This window comes from Manis javanica, chromosome 17, assembly GCF_040802235.1.
Source record: "Manis javanica isolate MJ-LG chromosome 17, MJ_LKY, whole genome shotgun sequence".
In the NCBI taxonomy this organism is placed as follows: domain Eukaryota; kingdom Metazoa; phylum Chordata; class Mammalia; order Pholidota; family Manidae; genus Manis; species Manis javanica.
The window spans coordinates 55,165,612-55,184,942 of NC_133172.1; the positions used below are offsets into that span (position 1 = coordinate 55,165,612).

The 19,331-nt window shown below is 44.1% G+C and overlaps 1 protein-coding gene across 2 annotated transcripts in view; it reads right to left on the minus strand.

Annotated features, from left to right (window-relative positions):
• Window positions 1-5,249: 5,249 nt before the first annotated feature.
• ADAMTS18 (ADAM metallopeptidase with thrombospondin type 1 motif 18) overlaps window positions 5,250-19,331 on the minus strand; it is a 129,716-nt gene continuing 115,634 nt past the window's right edge. For both annotated transcript variants that reach the window (XM_036993741.2, XM_073225786.1), the window contains 4 exons: window positions 18,614-18,799; window positions 16,959-17,177; window positions 14,498-14,645; window positions 5,250-10,266 (listed from right to left, as the gene is read on the minus strand). In XM_036993741.2, coding sequence (XP_036849636.2) covers window positions 10,151-10,266; window positions 14,498-14,645; window positions 16,959-17,177; window positions 18,614-18,799 — 669 coding nt within the window. In that variant the 3' untranslated portion in view covers window positions 5,250-10,150. The remainder of the gene's footprint in view (window positions 10,267-14,497; window positions 14,646-16,958; window positions 17,178-18,613; window positions 18,800-19,331) is intronic.

Here is a 19,331-nt window from a genome sequence, read left to right on the forward strand (position 1 = left end):
TGGCTTCTGTCTTTCCTGAGTGGAAAGATTTTATTACCTGAAATGCACCTGTATTCTAAACCCTGTAATGTCCTATTTTATTATGTAATCTTAAGTGAATTATTTACCTTTATTGAACTTCATTTCCTCATCCTTAAAAGGGAGGAAATGATAATGAGGGATTCGATGTGGAAAGTAAAGGAGAGAGTACAGATACAGTGCCCAGGACAACACCTGTCACATGGTCCAGGCTGAATAAATACCATCCCACTTTTCTCTGTGTAGCAGTAAAGGCTTTGGAAAGGAAGTGAACTAGCTAATGATTATTTGCCTATTGCATTTGAAGGCAGTCCTCCACCATTGGTATTATCTGGGCTGATAAGGTTATCTAGACCACTGCTAATCTCCCTGCCGCTTTGTACAGGGGAGACTGAGACACCTAACTCCCACACATAATCTTCCAAAAAGCAATCCTTTACAGGGTAACTCTGAAAGGCTCTTTGTGCTAGTGAACAATACCCAGTGTGCCTTCCAGATAGACAGTATGGTAAAGCAGCACATTAATCTTCCCCCAAATCCTATTTCGCGTCTTCCGGATTTTGCAGAGGGGAGATGGCTAGAAACAATTGATCCATTGAGAATCGCAGGCTGACCTCCAACTCAGACCCCTACCTGGGTGAGTAAATTTGGATGCGGAACAAGTGCTTTGGCCCCATTCAAAGGTGGCTTCCTGCCCCCTGGCTGAGGCTGGCAGCAGTTCAATTATGAACTCTGCTAGCAAGACTGCCGGTGGAAAAGACGTTAGAAGTGCCCACCCAGTCAAGATTTAATGAATAGTTACACAGGAAACTACTCCCTCCCACTCTGGGAGAGGAGTTTGGCGGCTGGCCATCCCCAGGCTGCCAACTCTCAGTCCTTTGAGGACCTTAGTCGTGCACCTGTCCCAGGAGTTTGGCAGCTGAGGGTCCCGATCCAGGGCTGCAAGAAATCTCAGCCACAAATGAACCTGCCTCTCGAGTTAGTTCCTGAAAAGCTTCATGATCATAAAATTCTTCCCTACCCTTTAAACCTCCTTAGCTGTTGCAAGAGCATCTGCTGCCCTCTTCACTATTCTGTTGTCTTTTCTTGATTGCATTTTTATAGTTACTCTTTGTTGAGGTCTACTATGTGCCAGGCACTCCCATTCAGTGCATAATATCATATTGAACAGTCAAACAATTCTAGTTACTGTGAGTTACTCCCAACTAGGTCAATCACGAGTGAGGCAATGGCATATTGGCTCAGTGTCTGCACAGGGTTGAGGGGCAGGGTGAATTTCCAGGCATTTGGGGTTTTCTGTGCTTGCATGCACAGTGGGTGCTGGCAGCGAGAGCACAAGCTTGGAAAAAATAGGTGCCGAGTTTGGGAGTAAATCACAGCACAGACTTGTGTGTAAGGAAATGACTGAGGATCCAAGTGCACACAGATAGAACACTCTAGTGTTCAGCTTAGTCCTTATCATGGTTGTACTTTTGTCTATGAGATGATGTGGTTGATGGCGGTCCACATCCATGAATCACGAGCCCAATGATGGCCAACTCTATGTCGCCTCAACCTTGTCATATCCAGCACTATGGTGCTAACTTTTGCTGAATAAATGACTAAATATCTGCTTCTAGGTGAAGAAATTAAGGCTCAAAGAAATGACATTGCTGCTGACCAGATGGAACTGGTTCTTTGGGGGAACTCAGAATATGAACTTGAGCTTTGTATGGATGCAAATTCCTTGCTTTAATCAACATAATGGAGTTGCCATGAATCTAATGCCATTGTGTGAAATGTCTGTGAGCCTTGGTTCATATGCAAAACCAGGAGAGTTTGTAATTATTTCACATATTTTCAGATTCAGAAAACTACCAGAATTTGGATTAATATATAGAAAACACGAAGTCTACGTCTTGCCCTGAGTAGACACCATTAATGTGTGTTATCATCATATCTCATCCTTACCTCTCCCTGTTCTTCCCTCTCCTACAGCTAATTTTTGGTAACTCTAGCATCTTACTACATTATTATTCACTTTCTAAGTAGGTCCTAGGCAAGTTTTATGAAAATAGCAAAACATTTCAGTTTCATCAGATTATTTTTTTCACTTTAGTATAGTTGATATACAATATTATATTGGCTTCAAGTATACAACACAGTGATTTGACAGTTATGTACATTATTAAATGCTCACTCTAGTGCAGTTAATATCTGTCAACATAGAAAGATGTTACAGAATCATCGACTATATTCTCTATTCTGTACTTTAATCTCCATGACTAATTTATATTGAGATTTTGTGCCTCTTTATTTCCTTCATCTATTTCACCCATCCATCCCAACACTTTCCCCATGGTAACCACCAGTCACTTCTCAGTGTCTATGAGTCTATTGCTGTTTTGTTCACTTCGTTTTGTTTTGTTTTTAGACTGCACATGTAAGTGAAATCATATGGTATTTATCTTTCTCTGCTTGGCTTATTTCACTCAGCATGATACCCTCTAGGTCTTTCCATGTTGCTGCAAATGGCAAGATTTCTTTCTTTTTTATGGCTGAATAATATTCCATTGTGTGTATGTACCACATCTTCTTTAGCCATTCATCTACTGATGGACACTTAAGTTGCTTCCATATCTTGGTTATTGTGAGTAGTGCAGTGATAAACATAGGAGTGCATCTGTCTTTTTGAGCCAGGTATCTTGTTTTTTTTTGGGTTATTTCCTAGAAGTGGAATTACTAGATTGAATGGTATTTCTTTTTTTTTTAAGTTACCATTGATATACACTCTTATGAAGGCTTCACATGATCATCACTGTGGTTACTACATTCACCCATATTATCAAGTCCCCCCCACATAACCCATTGCAGTCACTGTCCATCAGTGTAGTAAGATGCCACAGAGTCACCTCTTGTCTTCACTGTGCTACACTGTCTTCCCTGTGACCCCCTCCACACACCGTGCCAATCTGGTATTTCTATTTTTAGTTTTTTGAGGAATCTTCATACTGCTTTCCACCCACTATTGCACCAATTTACATTCCCACCAACAGTGTAGGAGGGTTCCCATTTCTCTGCATCCTTGCCAACATTTGTTACTGTCTTTTGGATAGTGGCCATTCTGACTGGTGCAAGGTGGTATCTCATGGTGGTTCTGATCTGCATTTCCCTGATGATAGCCCTGTTTGTCTTCTTTGGAAAAACGTCTGTTTAGGTCCCCTGCCCATTTTTAAAATGGGGTTATTTATTTGGTATTGAGTTCTAGGAGTTCTTTATCTATTTTGGATATTGGCCCCTTATCAGATATGTCATTTGTGAATATATTCTCCCATACAGTAGGCTGCCTTTCATTTTGCTAGTGATTTACTTTATTGTACAGAAGTTTTTTAGTTGTGCTGGTTTTTAAAGCCAAACACTGTGGGGGCTTATCTTCCTGGTGCAGGTCCCCCAGGCTGGGGAGCTTGCTGTGGGGCTGAGACCTCTTGTTCCTCAGAGAGGACCCCTGTGGTGTGGTATCCCTCCTTTGCTGCGCTGGGGCATGGGCCCTAGCTAGCCTGTGTCTCTGCCCTATCTACCTGTCTCAGTGTGGCTTTTCCTTTATATCATTAGTTGTGTAACATCTGTTTTGCTAGTCTTCAGTCCCTTGTCAGAGATAGTGGTTCTGTATGTAGCTGTAGTTTTGGTGTGTCCATGGGAGGAGGTGAGCCCAAGATCTTCGTACTCTGCCATCTTGACCTCAACTCACATATTCTTTTTATTTACAAAGCCTTATTGAGATATAATTTACACACCCTAAAATTCACCTATGTAAAGTGTCCGATTCAGTGGTTTTCAATATACAGTTGACCCTTGAACAACACAGGGTTTAGGGGTGCCAACCTCCTATGCAGTCAAAAATCCATGTATAACTTTTGACTCCCCCAAAACTTAGCTACTAATAGCATACTGTTGATTGGAAGCCCTACCAATAACAGAATCAGTTGGCTAACACATATCCTGTATGTTATATTGTAGTCTTACAATAAAGTAAGCTATAGAAAATGTTTTTTCAAATTATCATAAGTCTCCAAAACTTTTTCTAATATACTTATTGAAAAAGAAACCTTCCTATAAGCAGATCCGTGCAGTTCAAACCTGTGTTGTTCAAGGGTAAACTGTATTTACAGAGGTTTTACAACCTCAGCATCCTTCCTAATGCATAGTTCAGGGCAAAATAGTAGCTCCATTCCCTGAATGTCAGACTTCGGAAAGATCAGCTATTTTAAAAAACTGGTACTTACATGAAGTCACTTTTGTCCTACGTAGAAGAAGTATGACAACATTTTTATGCTTCTAATGGTGCCATAGTATTTTCTTTGGGGTCAGGGAACTTCAGTTAGTATAGATATCATGTAAACTCAACAATGTCTCTTATTAGGTTTCTATTTGAAACTCACTACTCATTCAAATCATACTTAAACTCAGTAAGTGTCTACCTGTCAAAAAACCCAGTATTTTATAACACAGTGGGAAGTATACTTGTATGGAAACCATTGTCACTGATTGACACCTGGACTTACCATTGACTCACTGGGTGATTTTAGGAAAGACTCTCAAATGTATCAGTCTCAGTGTCTACATTTGTGAGGCAGAGAAAATGAAATGGTAACTAAATTCTCATCTAGTTCTATACATTAATTTCTATACATTAGATTTCTATACATTAACTTGCCAGTGGGTTACTCTCTGCTTCTGCTATGGTTTGTGAGTTTGTCGTTTTAGAAGGGGATAAAAAAAATCCCATGCCTGCGGTCTGCATGACCCTGATTTGCATATGTGCTATCCACAATAATAGAGACTAAAAAGAAAATCTTAGGACTATATGACTTTGGACCATTGCCTAATTGTTGTATGGATAGACCTCCCATATTTTCATGTATCAGTCCCTTTGGGTCAGGAACAAGATCTGTTTCTGTGCTTGGGTCTCACATTGCAGTTGATGCTCTTACTGAGTTTGTTGAAAGAATGAGTGTATTTTACAGAGCAAAAAACGCAGAAAAAAAAATGTTAGTGTAGGCAGACCAAACTACAAAAGGGTAAGTGTGACTCTCTATGTCACAGAGACTTTTAGCATGAAAACAAATACTAACCTCTAAGAAAATGCAAATGTTTGTCCTCAGACCTGTCTGCAAGTAAGAAAAGCCCTGGACCATGTGGGCATCACGACAAAGGAAGAAATTTGCTGGATATGATAACAATCCCTTTATTGGTTTAGCACTATGCAGACATATACATAGACAGACATGCTCATTTAAAATATCTGGAACCAATCTTGTTCTTAAAAAACCTGTGAATTAATGAAATTAGCCATGAACTAGAAAAATCAGAGGCTAGCACAGCACAAACCATGGAATTAGCTTGTTTATACTTGAGCATGGCTAAAACGCATCATCACAGCCCTCTGTCCAGTGTTATCAAGCTGATATTTCTTTTGTCTTCTGCTGTACAAAAGCTGAAGTTACCATTTTCATTCATTCGAGTCAGCTAATACATTTCTGGCAATTTGTAAGCAAGTGGCGGTTGGCCTGGTTCATGAAAATGATTAATTCACTTCTTGGCACCTACTGACCCAGCTGGAAATAGGACAGAAGCCTTCATTCTGCTTGACTCTGGAACTCAGGAGTGTAACGGTTTTCATGTGCTGTGGGTTTCTCCGGATACAAGGCCCTGGAGTAATGTGCCAAAAGACACTTCCCGGTGGGGATTCCATTAGCTTCTCTATTGTCTGTCCTTCCTTTTTTTAAAAACAGTACGTTAGCTCTTGCATGTGGGTGCTTGACTGAGGGAAATGGCCATTTGCCCTCAATACTGCTGCTCGTTGCCCACAAACCCTGCTGTAGGGTACTGACGGGCTTGGGAATTCTTATTCCCAACTGGGGACCAGGCAACTGGTTCCTGCCTGTGAGTTCCTTTCTTGGCCCATTCCTTACTGCCCCAAGGGTGTCCTGGGTGCAACACACATGCAGAGGATGAGAAGAGACAAAGACCCATTTATAATTAGCCAAGTTTGGCCCAGAGCACAGCAGAGCTGCTCCAGAGGGTGTGGTGTCCAGGGGTCTCCTTTGCCTGGACAAGGAAGACAGACCCAAGGCAATTTCATCATCTGCCCTAGACCAGTGGTTCCTGAACTGGCTTTTCCTTAGAGAAACTTGAATACCTTTTAAAATATACATTCCCAGGCCCTACCCTCAGGTTTGATGAAGTAAACTTCTGGCAAGGAGCCTGGGAATGTATCAGATATCCTTAGGTGATTGTGATGTAGTTAATTATTTAGAAACTATTGTCCTGAGACTTGTTCTAGATCCAATCTGGGTCTCCAAGGGGATGGGGCAGAGGAGAGAGAAACCCTCTTTCCGGGGAAGAGGGGATACTCAGCCCCACGGTAAATGGAATGAGGGTCTGCAGAAAGAGAGGCACGTGCAAAGGAACAGCAGAGCTGGCCTGGCCACCTGCCAAGAGCGGGTCGCCTGGTTCCTCCTGCCCTTCAGCCACATGGAAGGAGGGAGGAGGGAGCTGAAGGTGGAAACATGCCTGGGCCTTGTCTCCAGCACGAACAGCCTCTGGCCTGGTTCACCTTCAAGGACCATCTCCTCACAACTCTGACTGTTAACTTACTATCACAGGGAGAGGACCGCTCTTCCCTGCACCCTAGGTTTGGAAAGTCTGTTAGCCACGTGGATGGAGGGTTAAGGAGCACCAAGTGTCCCTCTAGAATGGTGTCTTCCAGCATGTGGCATGGGCACTGCAGTGCAGCACTAAGGAATGTCCAGCGATGTCCTAGCCTGGATGGTGCAGAAGCGGCCTGGATGGGCGGCCACGGCAATACCGGGAGAAGGAGGGTAGAAAGAAACAGGGTTGCAGAGAAATGGCCTGCAGGATTTCCTTTTCCTAGACATTGATGCCTCTTTCTCATCCCAATTAGGCTGCTGGGAACTATCCTTGAACTTCATTTGTCCATTAAACCAACTAACAGTCATATTAATTGCTTTGTTATCAAAGGGCCCAATTATGAATTCAACTGTGGCCCTCACTAAGCAGAGTTGAGGAAAACAATAAGTACCTTGTGAGTACTGCTTCAGGATGGCCAGACATCACTGTGGCTGTGTGCATGGATAAGGCAATCTGCCATCACTTTGTTCGAACTCACAAATAACTAGACACATTCGGAAAAATACATTCTGGATATTCCTTATGGCTTCTCTACACACAAAAACTTGTTGACCCAAAGTCCCTTATATCATGGTTCACCATGTCTAACTCGATCAGCAAAGGTACAAGGAATAGATATTATTTGTCTCTTCTTTGTCCAAATATGAATTGGGATTAAAGATAAAAATCATACAGAAAGTTCCATCTTTATCTTAAGCTCAGTGATGATAAGCTGAATATTTCTGAGGCACTGAATAGTTCTCTTACTCTCATTGAGGAATTTTTCTCAGATATGAATTCTGTAAACAAATAACAATTTAAATGTTTATATATTGGGCTTACTTTTGTGACTACCTTGGGCCAAATATGTGACCTCTCTGAGTCCCAGAGTCGTCGTCTTCTTTGCAACCAGAAAGCAATAGTATCTTCCTAAGTAGGTTGTTGTGAGGATGAAATGAAGTAACATACGTAAAGGGCTTAGCCCAGCACCTGGCACCCATTAAACACTAATGTATGGTTGCTTTTAGTAATAATTTATTACCAAAAGTTACAAAGATATCTTTTTTTTCTGCCATCTGTTTTATCTGCCATCTATTCAGTTTTTCATTCTTATCCATAATTTTTTGTTATTTGCCAAAGAGCAATAAATAATTTGTATAAAATCCTATAATAACATATTTTAAAGATATGCATGCATAACTTATACATAAAAATGTATACATATAATCACATATTCAGGGAGAAATACTGAATATTCAGGTCCATTGGATTTACTTTGCCCAGATAGTTTGTTTTCCACTGGTCTGATGATTGAAAATTTGGAAAACCTGAGAACAATTGCTTTTTAATTCATTAGATTTTTCCTCCTTCCCCTCCTTCCTTTTTACCAGAAAGCCTTTAAATGGAAAAGAGAAAAAGAAAAACAACTACAATCATGGGTAGTTTATCTTAGATGATTTCCATAAATGAATGAAAAAAATAACTATTTCCATAAGATGGTAAATATGTCATCTATTTCATACCAGCATTTGATGGTTTCTGATTTTCTCATACATAGTAAGAAAATGAAATAAGAAAAATTAATTGATGAATATTTTACCTTCTCCCAACTTTTCATAGAGAAATTAAGAGTCTTAACCTTTGTATAGTTAAATCACCTGGGAAATAACTGACTTCTCACTAATTTATTTAAGAACTTAACAAGTTTCCAAGATAAACAGAACACTTTATTATAAAACTTATAAAATAATTAAATATTACACATATATTTTGACTTTTCTCTGTAACCCATGGTTTTATTCAACATTTCTCCTCAATTAATTTCACTTACTTGGAGAAGCAAGTGAGAACACATAATAGGCTATTAATAAATTAATTTTTCCATAAAATAAATGATAATTAAAGTAACAAATAGCTTGCAGGTTTTCAGAGGGCAAGGAAGTGGTGATGTGCAATGAGTCTTTTCTGATGCCAAAATGACCACCACTCTAGGCCATGCCACGCTAATTGAGGGACTATTACTTCTCTGAGATTTGAGAATTCGTGATTTCAATTAGAATGGGAACAAAGATGCCCTAAATTTAACAAACCACTGTCTGGGTGGTTGTGCTGAGCTGGCAAATCCCTGTTCGAATTGAGACTTTTTAAAGCAATAAAATTAGGTTCCATTCATCAAATAAATTGAAGAATTGAATAGAATTATATAAAGATGCCCTGTTAACCACATCTCAAAAAAATTATGGAGGGACACAGTCACGGAAGTGCCTTTGGTTTTGGCAAAACAGTGTGGTGTTTTTCCAATTTGAACAATTTCAAGCTCATTAATGCCTACCCACAGCTGGCTTCTGAAGACTATAAAATACTTGTTCACTGAAGGGTCTTGGCATATGATGATTTATTAATATTAACATAGAAAGAAGACAGATGGATTTTTCTATTGCTGCTGTGACTTTTCTCTTGTTAACTAAATCCTAGCACAAAGTCAAACATGTCAGTTGGTAGGAAAAAACCACAAGTGGCCTTTAATTTTCCAAGCAGCTCAGATAATAAGTAGGGAGCATTATAGATGATGGTCTCCTCGCCTTCAAAAAACATTGTTCTTTTGCTATTTAGCTCCTAGATTTTTACTGGAAACGAACATGTCACACCAATTCCGATTCCCCCAGAGCAGCCGCAAGGCTCCTGTGTGCTTGTTCAGTTAGCACCAGAAAGTATGAGGTGGCTCTGTAATGTGCAGGGTGTCAGATATTGGCCTTTATGAGTTTGTGTGTTTCAGAGTATGAATGTCAGTTAAACGGAGACTTTAAACCGTCTGCATTGCCCTATTTTTGGAATATTCCTTGGAATACTTTTCAAGTTGTGAATTTTAGTCTTGGAGACTCTCTATAAGCAGACTATAAACAAAAAAATAAAAACAACACGCACACCCTAAATAAACATAACATGAAGCTTGCCAGTCCAGCAGCAAGCACAATCATAAGCACCATATGACTCCTGGTTGGGGATGTCCATAGTTGCAGTCAAACTGTGAGCACCAAATAACAGTTGGGCAAGGGGTTCCAGCCGCATCTGACTGTCCCAAGTCTCAGTCTTTGACCTGAAGTCTTAAAGGACCTTTTCAAAACAGATGTCTGCCATAGGACCTTTTGAAGTTCACAGGGGACTCTGTCGCAGAGTTGAGAAGATTCTCACTTGGTCAAAATCGAGATTTGACATAGCTCAGGGGGACTCATCACTTCTTTTGTGAAACAGTGCAAAGCCAAGTTGTCTTTCGGGTTTTTGTGTTTTAGAAGTCAGACGTGTCATCACTTCCCATGTTCAAGTGCTTCCGAGGACCATATGCTTCCGAGGCGCCTCCTCCCAGGGGCTTGCAGAGGTCAGCGTTTGGTCTGAAAGGCCGCTGGTCTCTCCAGAGGCTGAGCGGTGAGACCCTGGGCCCGAGGTGTTGGGCGAGGCCTTAGGATCAGTTCTTCCTTGTGCATGACCTGCAGCACTGCTTACCGTAGAATTTGTGGTTGCAGACTCCGTGGTGAGGAACCAGGTGACACCAGGTGAAGAAATCTATACAGGATGGATCCTCTAAAATGAGAGAACACAGTTAGCAGGTGAGGAAAAGACTCAGCCTTTTCCTTAAGGCGAGGGCCTAGGGATCAAAGACCCTGGAGTTGCCTGCCTTGTGCCTCTAACTGGTTCTTCTCACTGTCCATTAGGACTTTGGTGGAGGACGCTGGGGAAGCAGGGTTAAGACAGCAAAAGGGACTATACGACCATTAGCAGAAGTTCAGCATGTGGAGGAAAGTGGGTGCAAAAAGTCACATCCAGCCAGAGACTAATGTCTGATCCTCCCCAAATAACCTAGGGGCCACCACTTGGCATCCAAGAGGAGCACCCTGGAACGGTGCATTAGGAATCCCCTGAGGCTCTTGTTCAGCCACTGGTCCTCCCCGAGAAGGTCTGGCATGAGGGCTGAGATTCCGTAGTTTTAAAAAGCTTCCAAGGGATCCACTATCGCTGCAGGGCCACTGGCCCGAGTTTGAGGAGCAAGAAGCCTCCTGTATACTGGGAGTCGGGACACCTGCCTCTGAGGTGGGTATGTCTAAACAGACCTAGCCAATCTGCAGCTCAGTGAATCTAAGTCAGCACCAGTCCTTTCTCACTTGTTTCGCTGCGTAAGTAAGATAACAGATGTAACTATTGATAGGAAGCAGAACATGTGTCAGAGATTCTTACCCAGGAGGGTAAGAAAATGTAAGTTTTTCTCTTGTATAAACACAAATGCATGTTTTAGGAGTTAGGTCCCGGTTGGTTTGCTAGATTCTCATGAATTTTTGGCTCGAAGTATTTATGGTCTACCTTCTACGTGAGTATTATTCTCACTCAGAGCTGGGATTATCTTCCCCTTCCTCTATATGAGCCTTAGCCACCTTTACCTTCAACTCCCGTGAAACCACACGGTGCCGAGGCCTGTCCTTCCCCGGTTCACCCTTCAGCGGCTCTGCTCTGTGCCCCTTGGACACGGCCTGCCAGGCCCTCGGCTTCCCTGTTTCTTTCCCTGCTGCCCCCAGCTTGTACCCTATCTGTGATTCAGAACTGCCTTCAGTTCCTTCCTCAAGCCTTAGTTCCTCTGCCTAAAATCCCCTCTTATTACTTATTATCCCCCCACCCCCTGTCTCATAGTAACCTCAGTGATCCTTGTAAAACATAAGCCAGCTCATGCTTCCGCCCCAAACTCTCCCACCGGCACGCATCCACCCAGAGTGAAAGGCCTGGTCCTTACAAAGGCCGGCAAGGCCCTAGGCCCTGGTTGCTCCCCATTGCTCTGCCCTCATTTTCCTCCTCCCCCTGACATTGGCTGCCTGGCTGGTACCCTAACATCCCAGGCAGACTCTGCTTTTCCTGAAGGCATCTGGGTCACTTGCTCTTCTTTTCCTGTAAATCTCCAAGGTCGTGCATCAGTAAGGCCCCCCCAGACTGCCCCATAAGCCAGCAAGCTCCTGGGCCTCCTAGGAAGTACTGCTCATTCTCTACCTTGCTTTTTCCCCTGTGTTGGGTTTATCAGCACACATGGTATGGCGTTGACATACTGTCTGGCTCCTTGTGGGAATGCAAAATCCTTGAGAGCAGAGATGTTGTCTATTTTTTTTTTTCCCATTGCTTTGTTCCCAACATAGAATAGCTACTCAGGGAACACTTGAAAAAATAATTTACCTGTCACTGCCATGGCTGAAACAACCAATTCCAAACACACGAAGTCTCAACTTGGATCTAAAGATGAAATGAAGTCATTCTTTTCAATAATTCCTGGATAGATTTTGAAAGTACAGTGGAGAGAATTTGCTGACAGGTTGGTAGCGGGTAAGAGAGTGAAGAACCAAGAATGACTACAGGATTTTTGACCTGCGCGTCTAGAAGAATGGAGTCACGGTCACTGAAATGAAGACCTCTACAGGGATAGGTGGTGGAAAATGGTTCAGGATACATTAAGTTGGACATGAGATGAAGATCCAGCTAAACTGTTGGCCTATTTATCTACATACACATCTTCAAGTTCAGGTATTTTTAAAATGTACAGTATCTTATGCCCTAATCAGTTAGCATGTACCCTAATGGGAATGTACATCTGAATCAGTTTCTATGTAAACTGTAGAGATTATCCTATTGATGCAGCAGAAATACTGGAGGCTAAAGCAGATCAATAAAGCCGCGGTCCTAACTGCACTTTTTATCTGCACTTACCCTCTTGAGATGGGGATGGAATTGCAGCAGGCATCTGCAGTTTGTGCCGTAAGGTAAATGTAAGTCAGGAAGCAGGACTGAGGTGTATCCCTACGCTATCAATCACTAGTACGTTTGATTAGAGTTATAATAAGGATTACTAATAGCTGGTTATTCAAGCTTCTGTTCTCAGTCACTCATTTTATTTATGCTATAGAGGATGATCTTGGAGTCCTCTTTCTTCGCCTCCCATTCTACATGCAAACATCTGAGGAATATTCTTGGCTCAGTGTTCAAGCTATACTCAGCATCCGGCTGCTCCCACCACCACCACTGCTCTAGTGGATCCTCCTCCTGCTCGAGGCCCCGTCTTCTCGTGTACTTGCTGGTGATCCTCCCCAAGTCACATCCTGCTGTTCCCCTGCTCAAAGCTCACTGCCAGCTTCCATCTCACTCCAGACTCAACTCTGCGGTCCTAACAGTGAGTGCCAGAGCCCTCAGGACTGCTGGTAGCTCATCACCTAACCCCTCTCTGCTTCCTACATTTTGCTCTTCCTTGATCTGATTCACATCTTCCTGCCTCAGAGCCTTTGCATTTGCTGTTCCCTCTGCCAGGAACACTCTCCTGCTAGATGCATACATAGCTCACCTTCCTTTAGGTCATGGATAGCAGATACTCAGTGACCTGGCTGTGAAAGAAGGAGAGGACCTCACACTGGTTTACACACACTCTTTCACTTATTCAGACACTCATGTTTGTTTTGAGCACAGGTGTGGTACTGTCTTCTGGGCGGACAAAATAACACCACCAGTGACCTGCCCGCTGTCTTGGACCTAACGTGCCTCTTGACTCACCGCACCCTGCACTCCTGCCCTGGAGATACTATTGAGCAATCTTCCTCATTGGCCTGTGTCCTCTGGCCTTTCTGATAGGGCCGAGGGGGCGTGTACTTTACTTACGGCCTTTAGATGTGTGGGATCACCTGTGGCCATCTGACTAAAGGCTGGAAATGAGAAACCACTGGTGGTGAAGAAAGGAGGAGACGGTCTGGGAGTATGTGCCCACCCTCTCAGAAAGTGTCTTCCCCCATAAGCTCCCTGTTGAGAAATGCTGCCATGTTGTACACTCACAGGATTGTCTCAGAGGTGAGCTGGGTACTGAGCAGCTGCTCTATTGCAAGATTTCTTATGTGAGCCTCAGATAAGAAAGGAAACAGATGGGGGCAAATTGATGTCCAGAGCCTGCAGCTGGGCTGTAAGAAGTAGATAAACAGTAACAATTCAGAGATGGGAAGTGACATGGAGAGGCGGGAAAAGTGAGTACCTGAGTCACATTCACCACAAATTGGGGAGTCGGGTAAGAGCTGCGGCCCTCCTGTAGTAGCTGTGATTGGATAAAACTAAAACTCAGCAGGTACATAGTATGAAATGATTCTTTAGCTCAAGGAACATCTGATTAAGCTGAGGGAATATTTCCTGGTGTTTGTCAGATTACTTAAAAATAATCCAGGCTAGTAAAGAACAGTACATAGTTCACTCAGGTAAGTGACTTGCCCATTTTTCCATCAGCATGCGCAGTACTTCATTTGAACTGTCTTTAAAAAAGCATTTAAGGTGTAGTCTTAGGAGAATACATACTCACTGGAATTGACTTGTAATTTATCTGTTTCCTCTATTAAAACATGACCTCCCTGAGGGCAATTCTTGTTCACTCTTGGGTTCCCACTGAGTAGCATAATCTCTTGTGCATAGGGGTTACTTTCTCATTTGTTTATCCAACTAAAACTTTGTCTTAAGAAAATGGACTTGCAAGATTACCATTTCCCCCTTTCAAAGGAAGCATTAATGGCTAAAAAGCCTTATCACAGAACTGAATGTTCCCTGCATACCTACCTGCCCAAGCAAGATCAGTTGCAGCCCTACCCACCCTGGATTTGTGCCTTGTATGCCTCTAGGGGGCGCTGTTCACGCTGATTTTGCTGTAACGGGAATTCCCTAGGATTGTGCAGCGCCTAAGCTGCGCAACCACACACGGTGGGCTTTGGAAAACTTCTCTGAAGTCTAGCAACATTGACCGAAGTGTGGAGCCCTTTACCTCTCTTCTCAGGAGCTGGACAGAAGTTGGTATTACAGGCTCGTAGCACCGGAGGTTTCTGACGGAGCAGACAACTGGAGGAAGGCCGGCCTTGCTGAAGACAGTGGACTGTTCGGGTCTGGACCCCTCCTCCACAGGTCACGGTGCACTGCGGTGGAGGGAACAGGGGAAGGGGTCAGAAACACTCGGCTGCGTGGTATCGCTTCTGAGGTCAGTGATATCAAATAGAAGGAATCTCTGTGCTTCATGACATTTGCAAGACGCCTGGTGATAGAACAGGGACTGTCCAGAGCCGGGCACACATGCATGCAGCCCAGAGTCCCTTCTAACATGTGGAAGCCAGTTGATCTGATTAAAAGGGGCTCAGGCAAATGCTGTCTATCTTGCCCAGGAGTCTGCATCTCCCAGCTAACTGACTCATAAAAGGGAGAGCTTCCAGAAATACAGAAGCTGCAGTAAGAATGCAGAAACAAATACAGACACATCTAGGCAATTCATCACAGTATTTAAAGAATTTCAGATAATCTCTGCAGATGCAAGAGTGGAGCAGATAGTTCAAAACTAGGACGGCAAAAAAATACTCTGAGACAGCTTTGGAATTATGCCCTCAGCTCCCAGCCAAGTTCTGAATTGGCCTGGTGGGTATGGTGCTTCCTAGAAGCAGATGACTTCATTGTTCAATTAAAAAAAAAAAAGACTAACAAGGACTATCAACTTATTTTTTCCAGACACACATATGCAGATTTAACATAAAGATTTCATAACAAAAGAAGAAGAAACTATTATCAGGAAAAAATACAGTTCTTTAACTAGATTATCTTCTGTTTTGCTTTAAAACTCCCCTATGCTATTATTAGTTTTATTTTATTGAACTTGGGTGAAGTCTTCATCTTAGATGAGCATCATTACAGGGACTGGTATTTGGGAGTTAAAACTGTGTCTGAGTAGAAAGAGTATGAGTTTTGGAATCAGCCCCAAATTCAAATATAGCTGCATGACTGTTATCAAATCATCTAAATCAGGAGTTGGCAAATGTTTTCTGTAAAGGTCAAGATAGTAAACATTTTAAGTTTTGTGAGCCATATGGTCTCTGTGGCAACGACTCAACTCTGTCTTTGTAGCACTAAAGCAGCCACAGGCAACACAGAGACAAATGAGCATGGCCGTGTTCTAATGAAACTACAAAAAAATCCAGGCAGGGGTGGGGCAGCAGCTTTGGCCTGCTGGAAAATGTTTGCTGATGCTGATATGAAAATCTATTTCAAAATCTGTTAACTGAGTAAAATAACAAAAATTTAAATAAGAAATCCATCGCAATATATATATATATATGTATGTATATATATATAGCAATATATAGAGTACCTAGGACTATATATATAGTCTGGCCAATCAGAGATACACAATCATGCTAATTTCCTTTCCTTTCCTACATATTTTAGTCCCAAATCCTTCCCAACATACACACATTGTATATGCGTATGTAATATATACGTATACTTACATATGTATGAATGCACACTGTATATGCATATGCAATGTGTACATATAATTATGCATACACGTGTATAAATGCACACATGCACATACAGACATTTGTGCTCACTATACACTCCCACCCAGCCCCTGTGTTTAATGATGGGGTGGGCAGCTCCTAAAGCCTGTGAGTTCCGTGAAGAGCTCTGTGACCTCCATTGCTTAGAAGGCTACAAGGACCAAAACACGGTTTTGGATTCCTGAGGACACATTGTTTTCCTTGATTCAGCATCACATGCAGTCCCCGCCAGTCAGCACCAAACCAGCGCGACCCAAGTCTCACCCCAGTCTTCTGGGAAAAAGGGTGCCTCTACCTTCTGATGAGCTTTAAAGGGGGTGCCATTGGCTGAATCGCTGAGTTCTCTGAGGTTTACCCGCCTCATCCACAAAATAGGGATAATACCCACTCAAAGGGCATTTTCAAGGATGAAGTGAGAGAAGGAATGCGCGGGAAGTACCCGGCCTGGCATAGGAACGGTCTGGCAAAGGTCAGCTGTCATTATGCAGAACTGCGACAAAGGACCAAAGGACCTGAGACCGAGCAGCATGTCTGAAATCCAGAGACCACAGTGGCGATTTTAACAGCAGCAGCAATAGTGAACACAAGCACTATGTGACCGGCTTGGTACTAAGTACTTTATCTAACTTCCTCATTAAAAAAAAAAAAACCCAACAAGCCTGCAAGATACTAGTTCAGTTTTCTCAGTGTGCGAACTGAAGCTCACACGCTAGGTGACCGGTCCAGGGCCGCACGGGTGGCGGGTGGTGGAGTGAGTGCGCTGAAGGACGCGAACCACTGCGCCCCCAGAACGCGAGCCTGTTGTTATTACACTTGCATAAGTCTCTTAACAGCAGCCCTTGGCGACTGCCTCCTTTTTTTTGAATCTCACTTAACTAGAAACCTCCTGAATCTGCCTGCTCTCACCTGTTGCCAAGGCGACGGGTACCATCCAGTCGCCGTATTTGTATGGTGCACTGGACGGGCAGGACAAGGCCCTCGGTTGCAGGTTTCTTCCATGTCCAGGTTTGGTTTCTTAATATTGCGGCATCTCCGCTCCAGGAAGGTTACCAGCTTTCCCTGGGAGGCCTTCTCACTGCATTTCACGTCCCTCTTCCTCGTGCCCAAACCACAGGTCGCTGAACACTAGGGGCCGAGAAAGGAGGGGCGAGTGTGCGGAGCCCCGCGGTCAGGTCTGCCGAGCAGGTGTGTTCTGACCTCAGGATGCTCCAAGAAGCAATTACAGGGATGGGATTATGGCGCGTCAACTACACGCACACGAGGACCCAAGAGGTAAGGACACCCACGTTCCTCCTGCTGCAGGTGAGGAGGCCAAAGGCTTGAGAACCAGACTCCCCCAAACAAATGAGGTGCCGTTGGGCAGGACCGCGACACCCCGTGCGGATGGGACTGGGACAAAGTCAGAGGGAAAGACAAGGTCAGAGGATGACACCGGGGTCTCAGTGGGTGCTTACTTCTTCTAAATGGGGTTAAGTCTGGTGTGATCCCAAGCATTTGGCTATTGTTGAATGGCGGTTCTTAAAAATAAATGGGTGAGGACGAGAGAGGCAGACACATTGCTGTCTGCTTATCCTTCAGACAGAAGAAAAGGGCATCGGTGGAACAGACCCAGAGGCTGTTGGGACAGCACCCTTCCTCTCCTGGACCTCACCGTCCCCCCTCCCGACCTTTCCTCTTTCTTGGCATCTGTCTTCTACTGCACTGGGACCTCCTGAAGGGCAGAGACCTCGTCTCTTCTGTTAGCTTGTATATTTCAGGCTCGGCTCCTTGTCTCGTTTCCTGTGTCTCTGAACTCCAGCCAGAGATCTAGGAGGCAGTTTCAGGTGTTCCTCCTCGTCTGCCCCCCACACGCCTGAAGGTACCAGGTGGCCTGTCTTCAGGAGCTCACAAAGCTACTGGCCTCTCTGTGCCCCTGAAAGGCTCTCATCTTCCATCCTGTTGCTGCCGCGTCCATGTGAGCACGTCTCCTGCCTCTGAGACTGCCTGCTTCGCATCGCCTTCCTCTCTCTCTAACATGAAAACCTGATTGTCCCACATCTTTAGAATTTTAACTCCCCAGCAGTTGTAGACTTTCAGTCCATCCCCTGAGGTCCCGGATGAGGTGTCCAGTTTCCACTATGTCCTCCTTCCATCCTCTCCTCTCTCCCTTGTGTGGGGAGACCCTCTGTCTGGACCCCATCCCTAACCTCAGCCTTGCCCGATTCCTGCTCATCCTTCTGGCTTACACTCCCTGGAAAGTCCCTTCTGCCGAGGATTCCTCCTGACGCCAGGGCTGGGCGGCCCTCAGCGCCCCCTCGGATTACAGACCTCCGTCACAGCTCCCTGTGTGCCTTGTCCATGTTTACGCATGGATGCTAAAGAAGATTTTATATCTTTGCTGCCCAGGCACAGCTTTTCAGCGTGACTGGTGCTCTATCTGTGTCTGATGAGGAAATCAGGAGAAAGAAAGGATAAGTAGTAGGTAACTGGTCTGTGCCTGTGGCACAGAAAGGAGCTCTGGGCATGGATACTGGTGGGTGGGCTGGGCGTTTCAAAGCCCCAGCGGTACCTCAGACTCATACCTCACTCCACGAAGACACGGCCCACTGCAGTCGGTTGTTTTTGGGGCATCGTCCTAGGACGCAGCCCTCCTGTGACTCTGGCCTCGGGGTGCTGGAGCACAGCTTCTCAGGGAGAGCCTCAGCCGCGGCACGACTTTTGCACAGGACTTCCCGTTTCCTCACCCCTCGCCCACAGGTCTTGGAACACTTGAGATGGAAAAAAAAAAAAGGCCATTTGCATGCTAGTTTCCAATGATTTTCTTCCAGGTGGGTGTTGAGAACATTCATAAAGTGCTTGCCAAACTATTTTTAAGCATTAGAACCAAATGCCCAGTACGATCCCTTGTAGCCAACAGGAGAAATCTTTCCTCCATCCAGAAACCCTAAATGCAGATCTGCAATCTACATCCTAAATGCCCAGTGGCTTCCGTGTTGCCCCAGGTTGAGAGATGAAGTTTTCTCTCTTCGTGCACATGATTGCTATTTGGAAAATGGTACACGACCCGTTCCTTGGTGTCTCTGTGTCTCTGGCACAATGCAGAATGGGTCTGGGCACTTGTCTAATGAGGGTTATTAGTTCTTATGCCAAGGAGAAAAACAGCAACAGACTGTGACAGCAATAAGAAGGGGCTGGGGATATCCAAGTCTTGCCCCTAACACCTGCTGTTTCTGGGCTGGGCATTGCGCTGACTAACTACTGGGGGTAAAGTCTGCATGGTGGGTGAATCACTCTCAGACT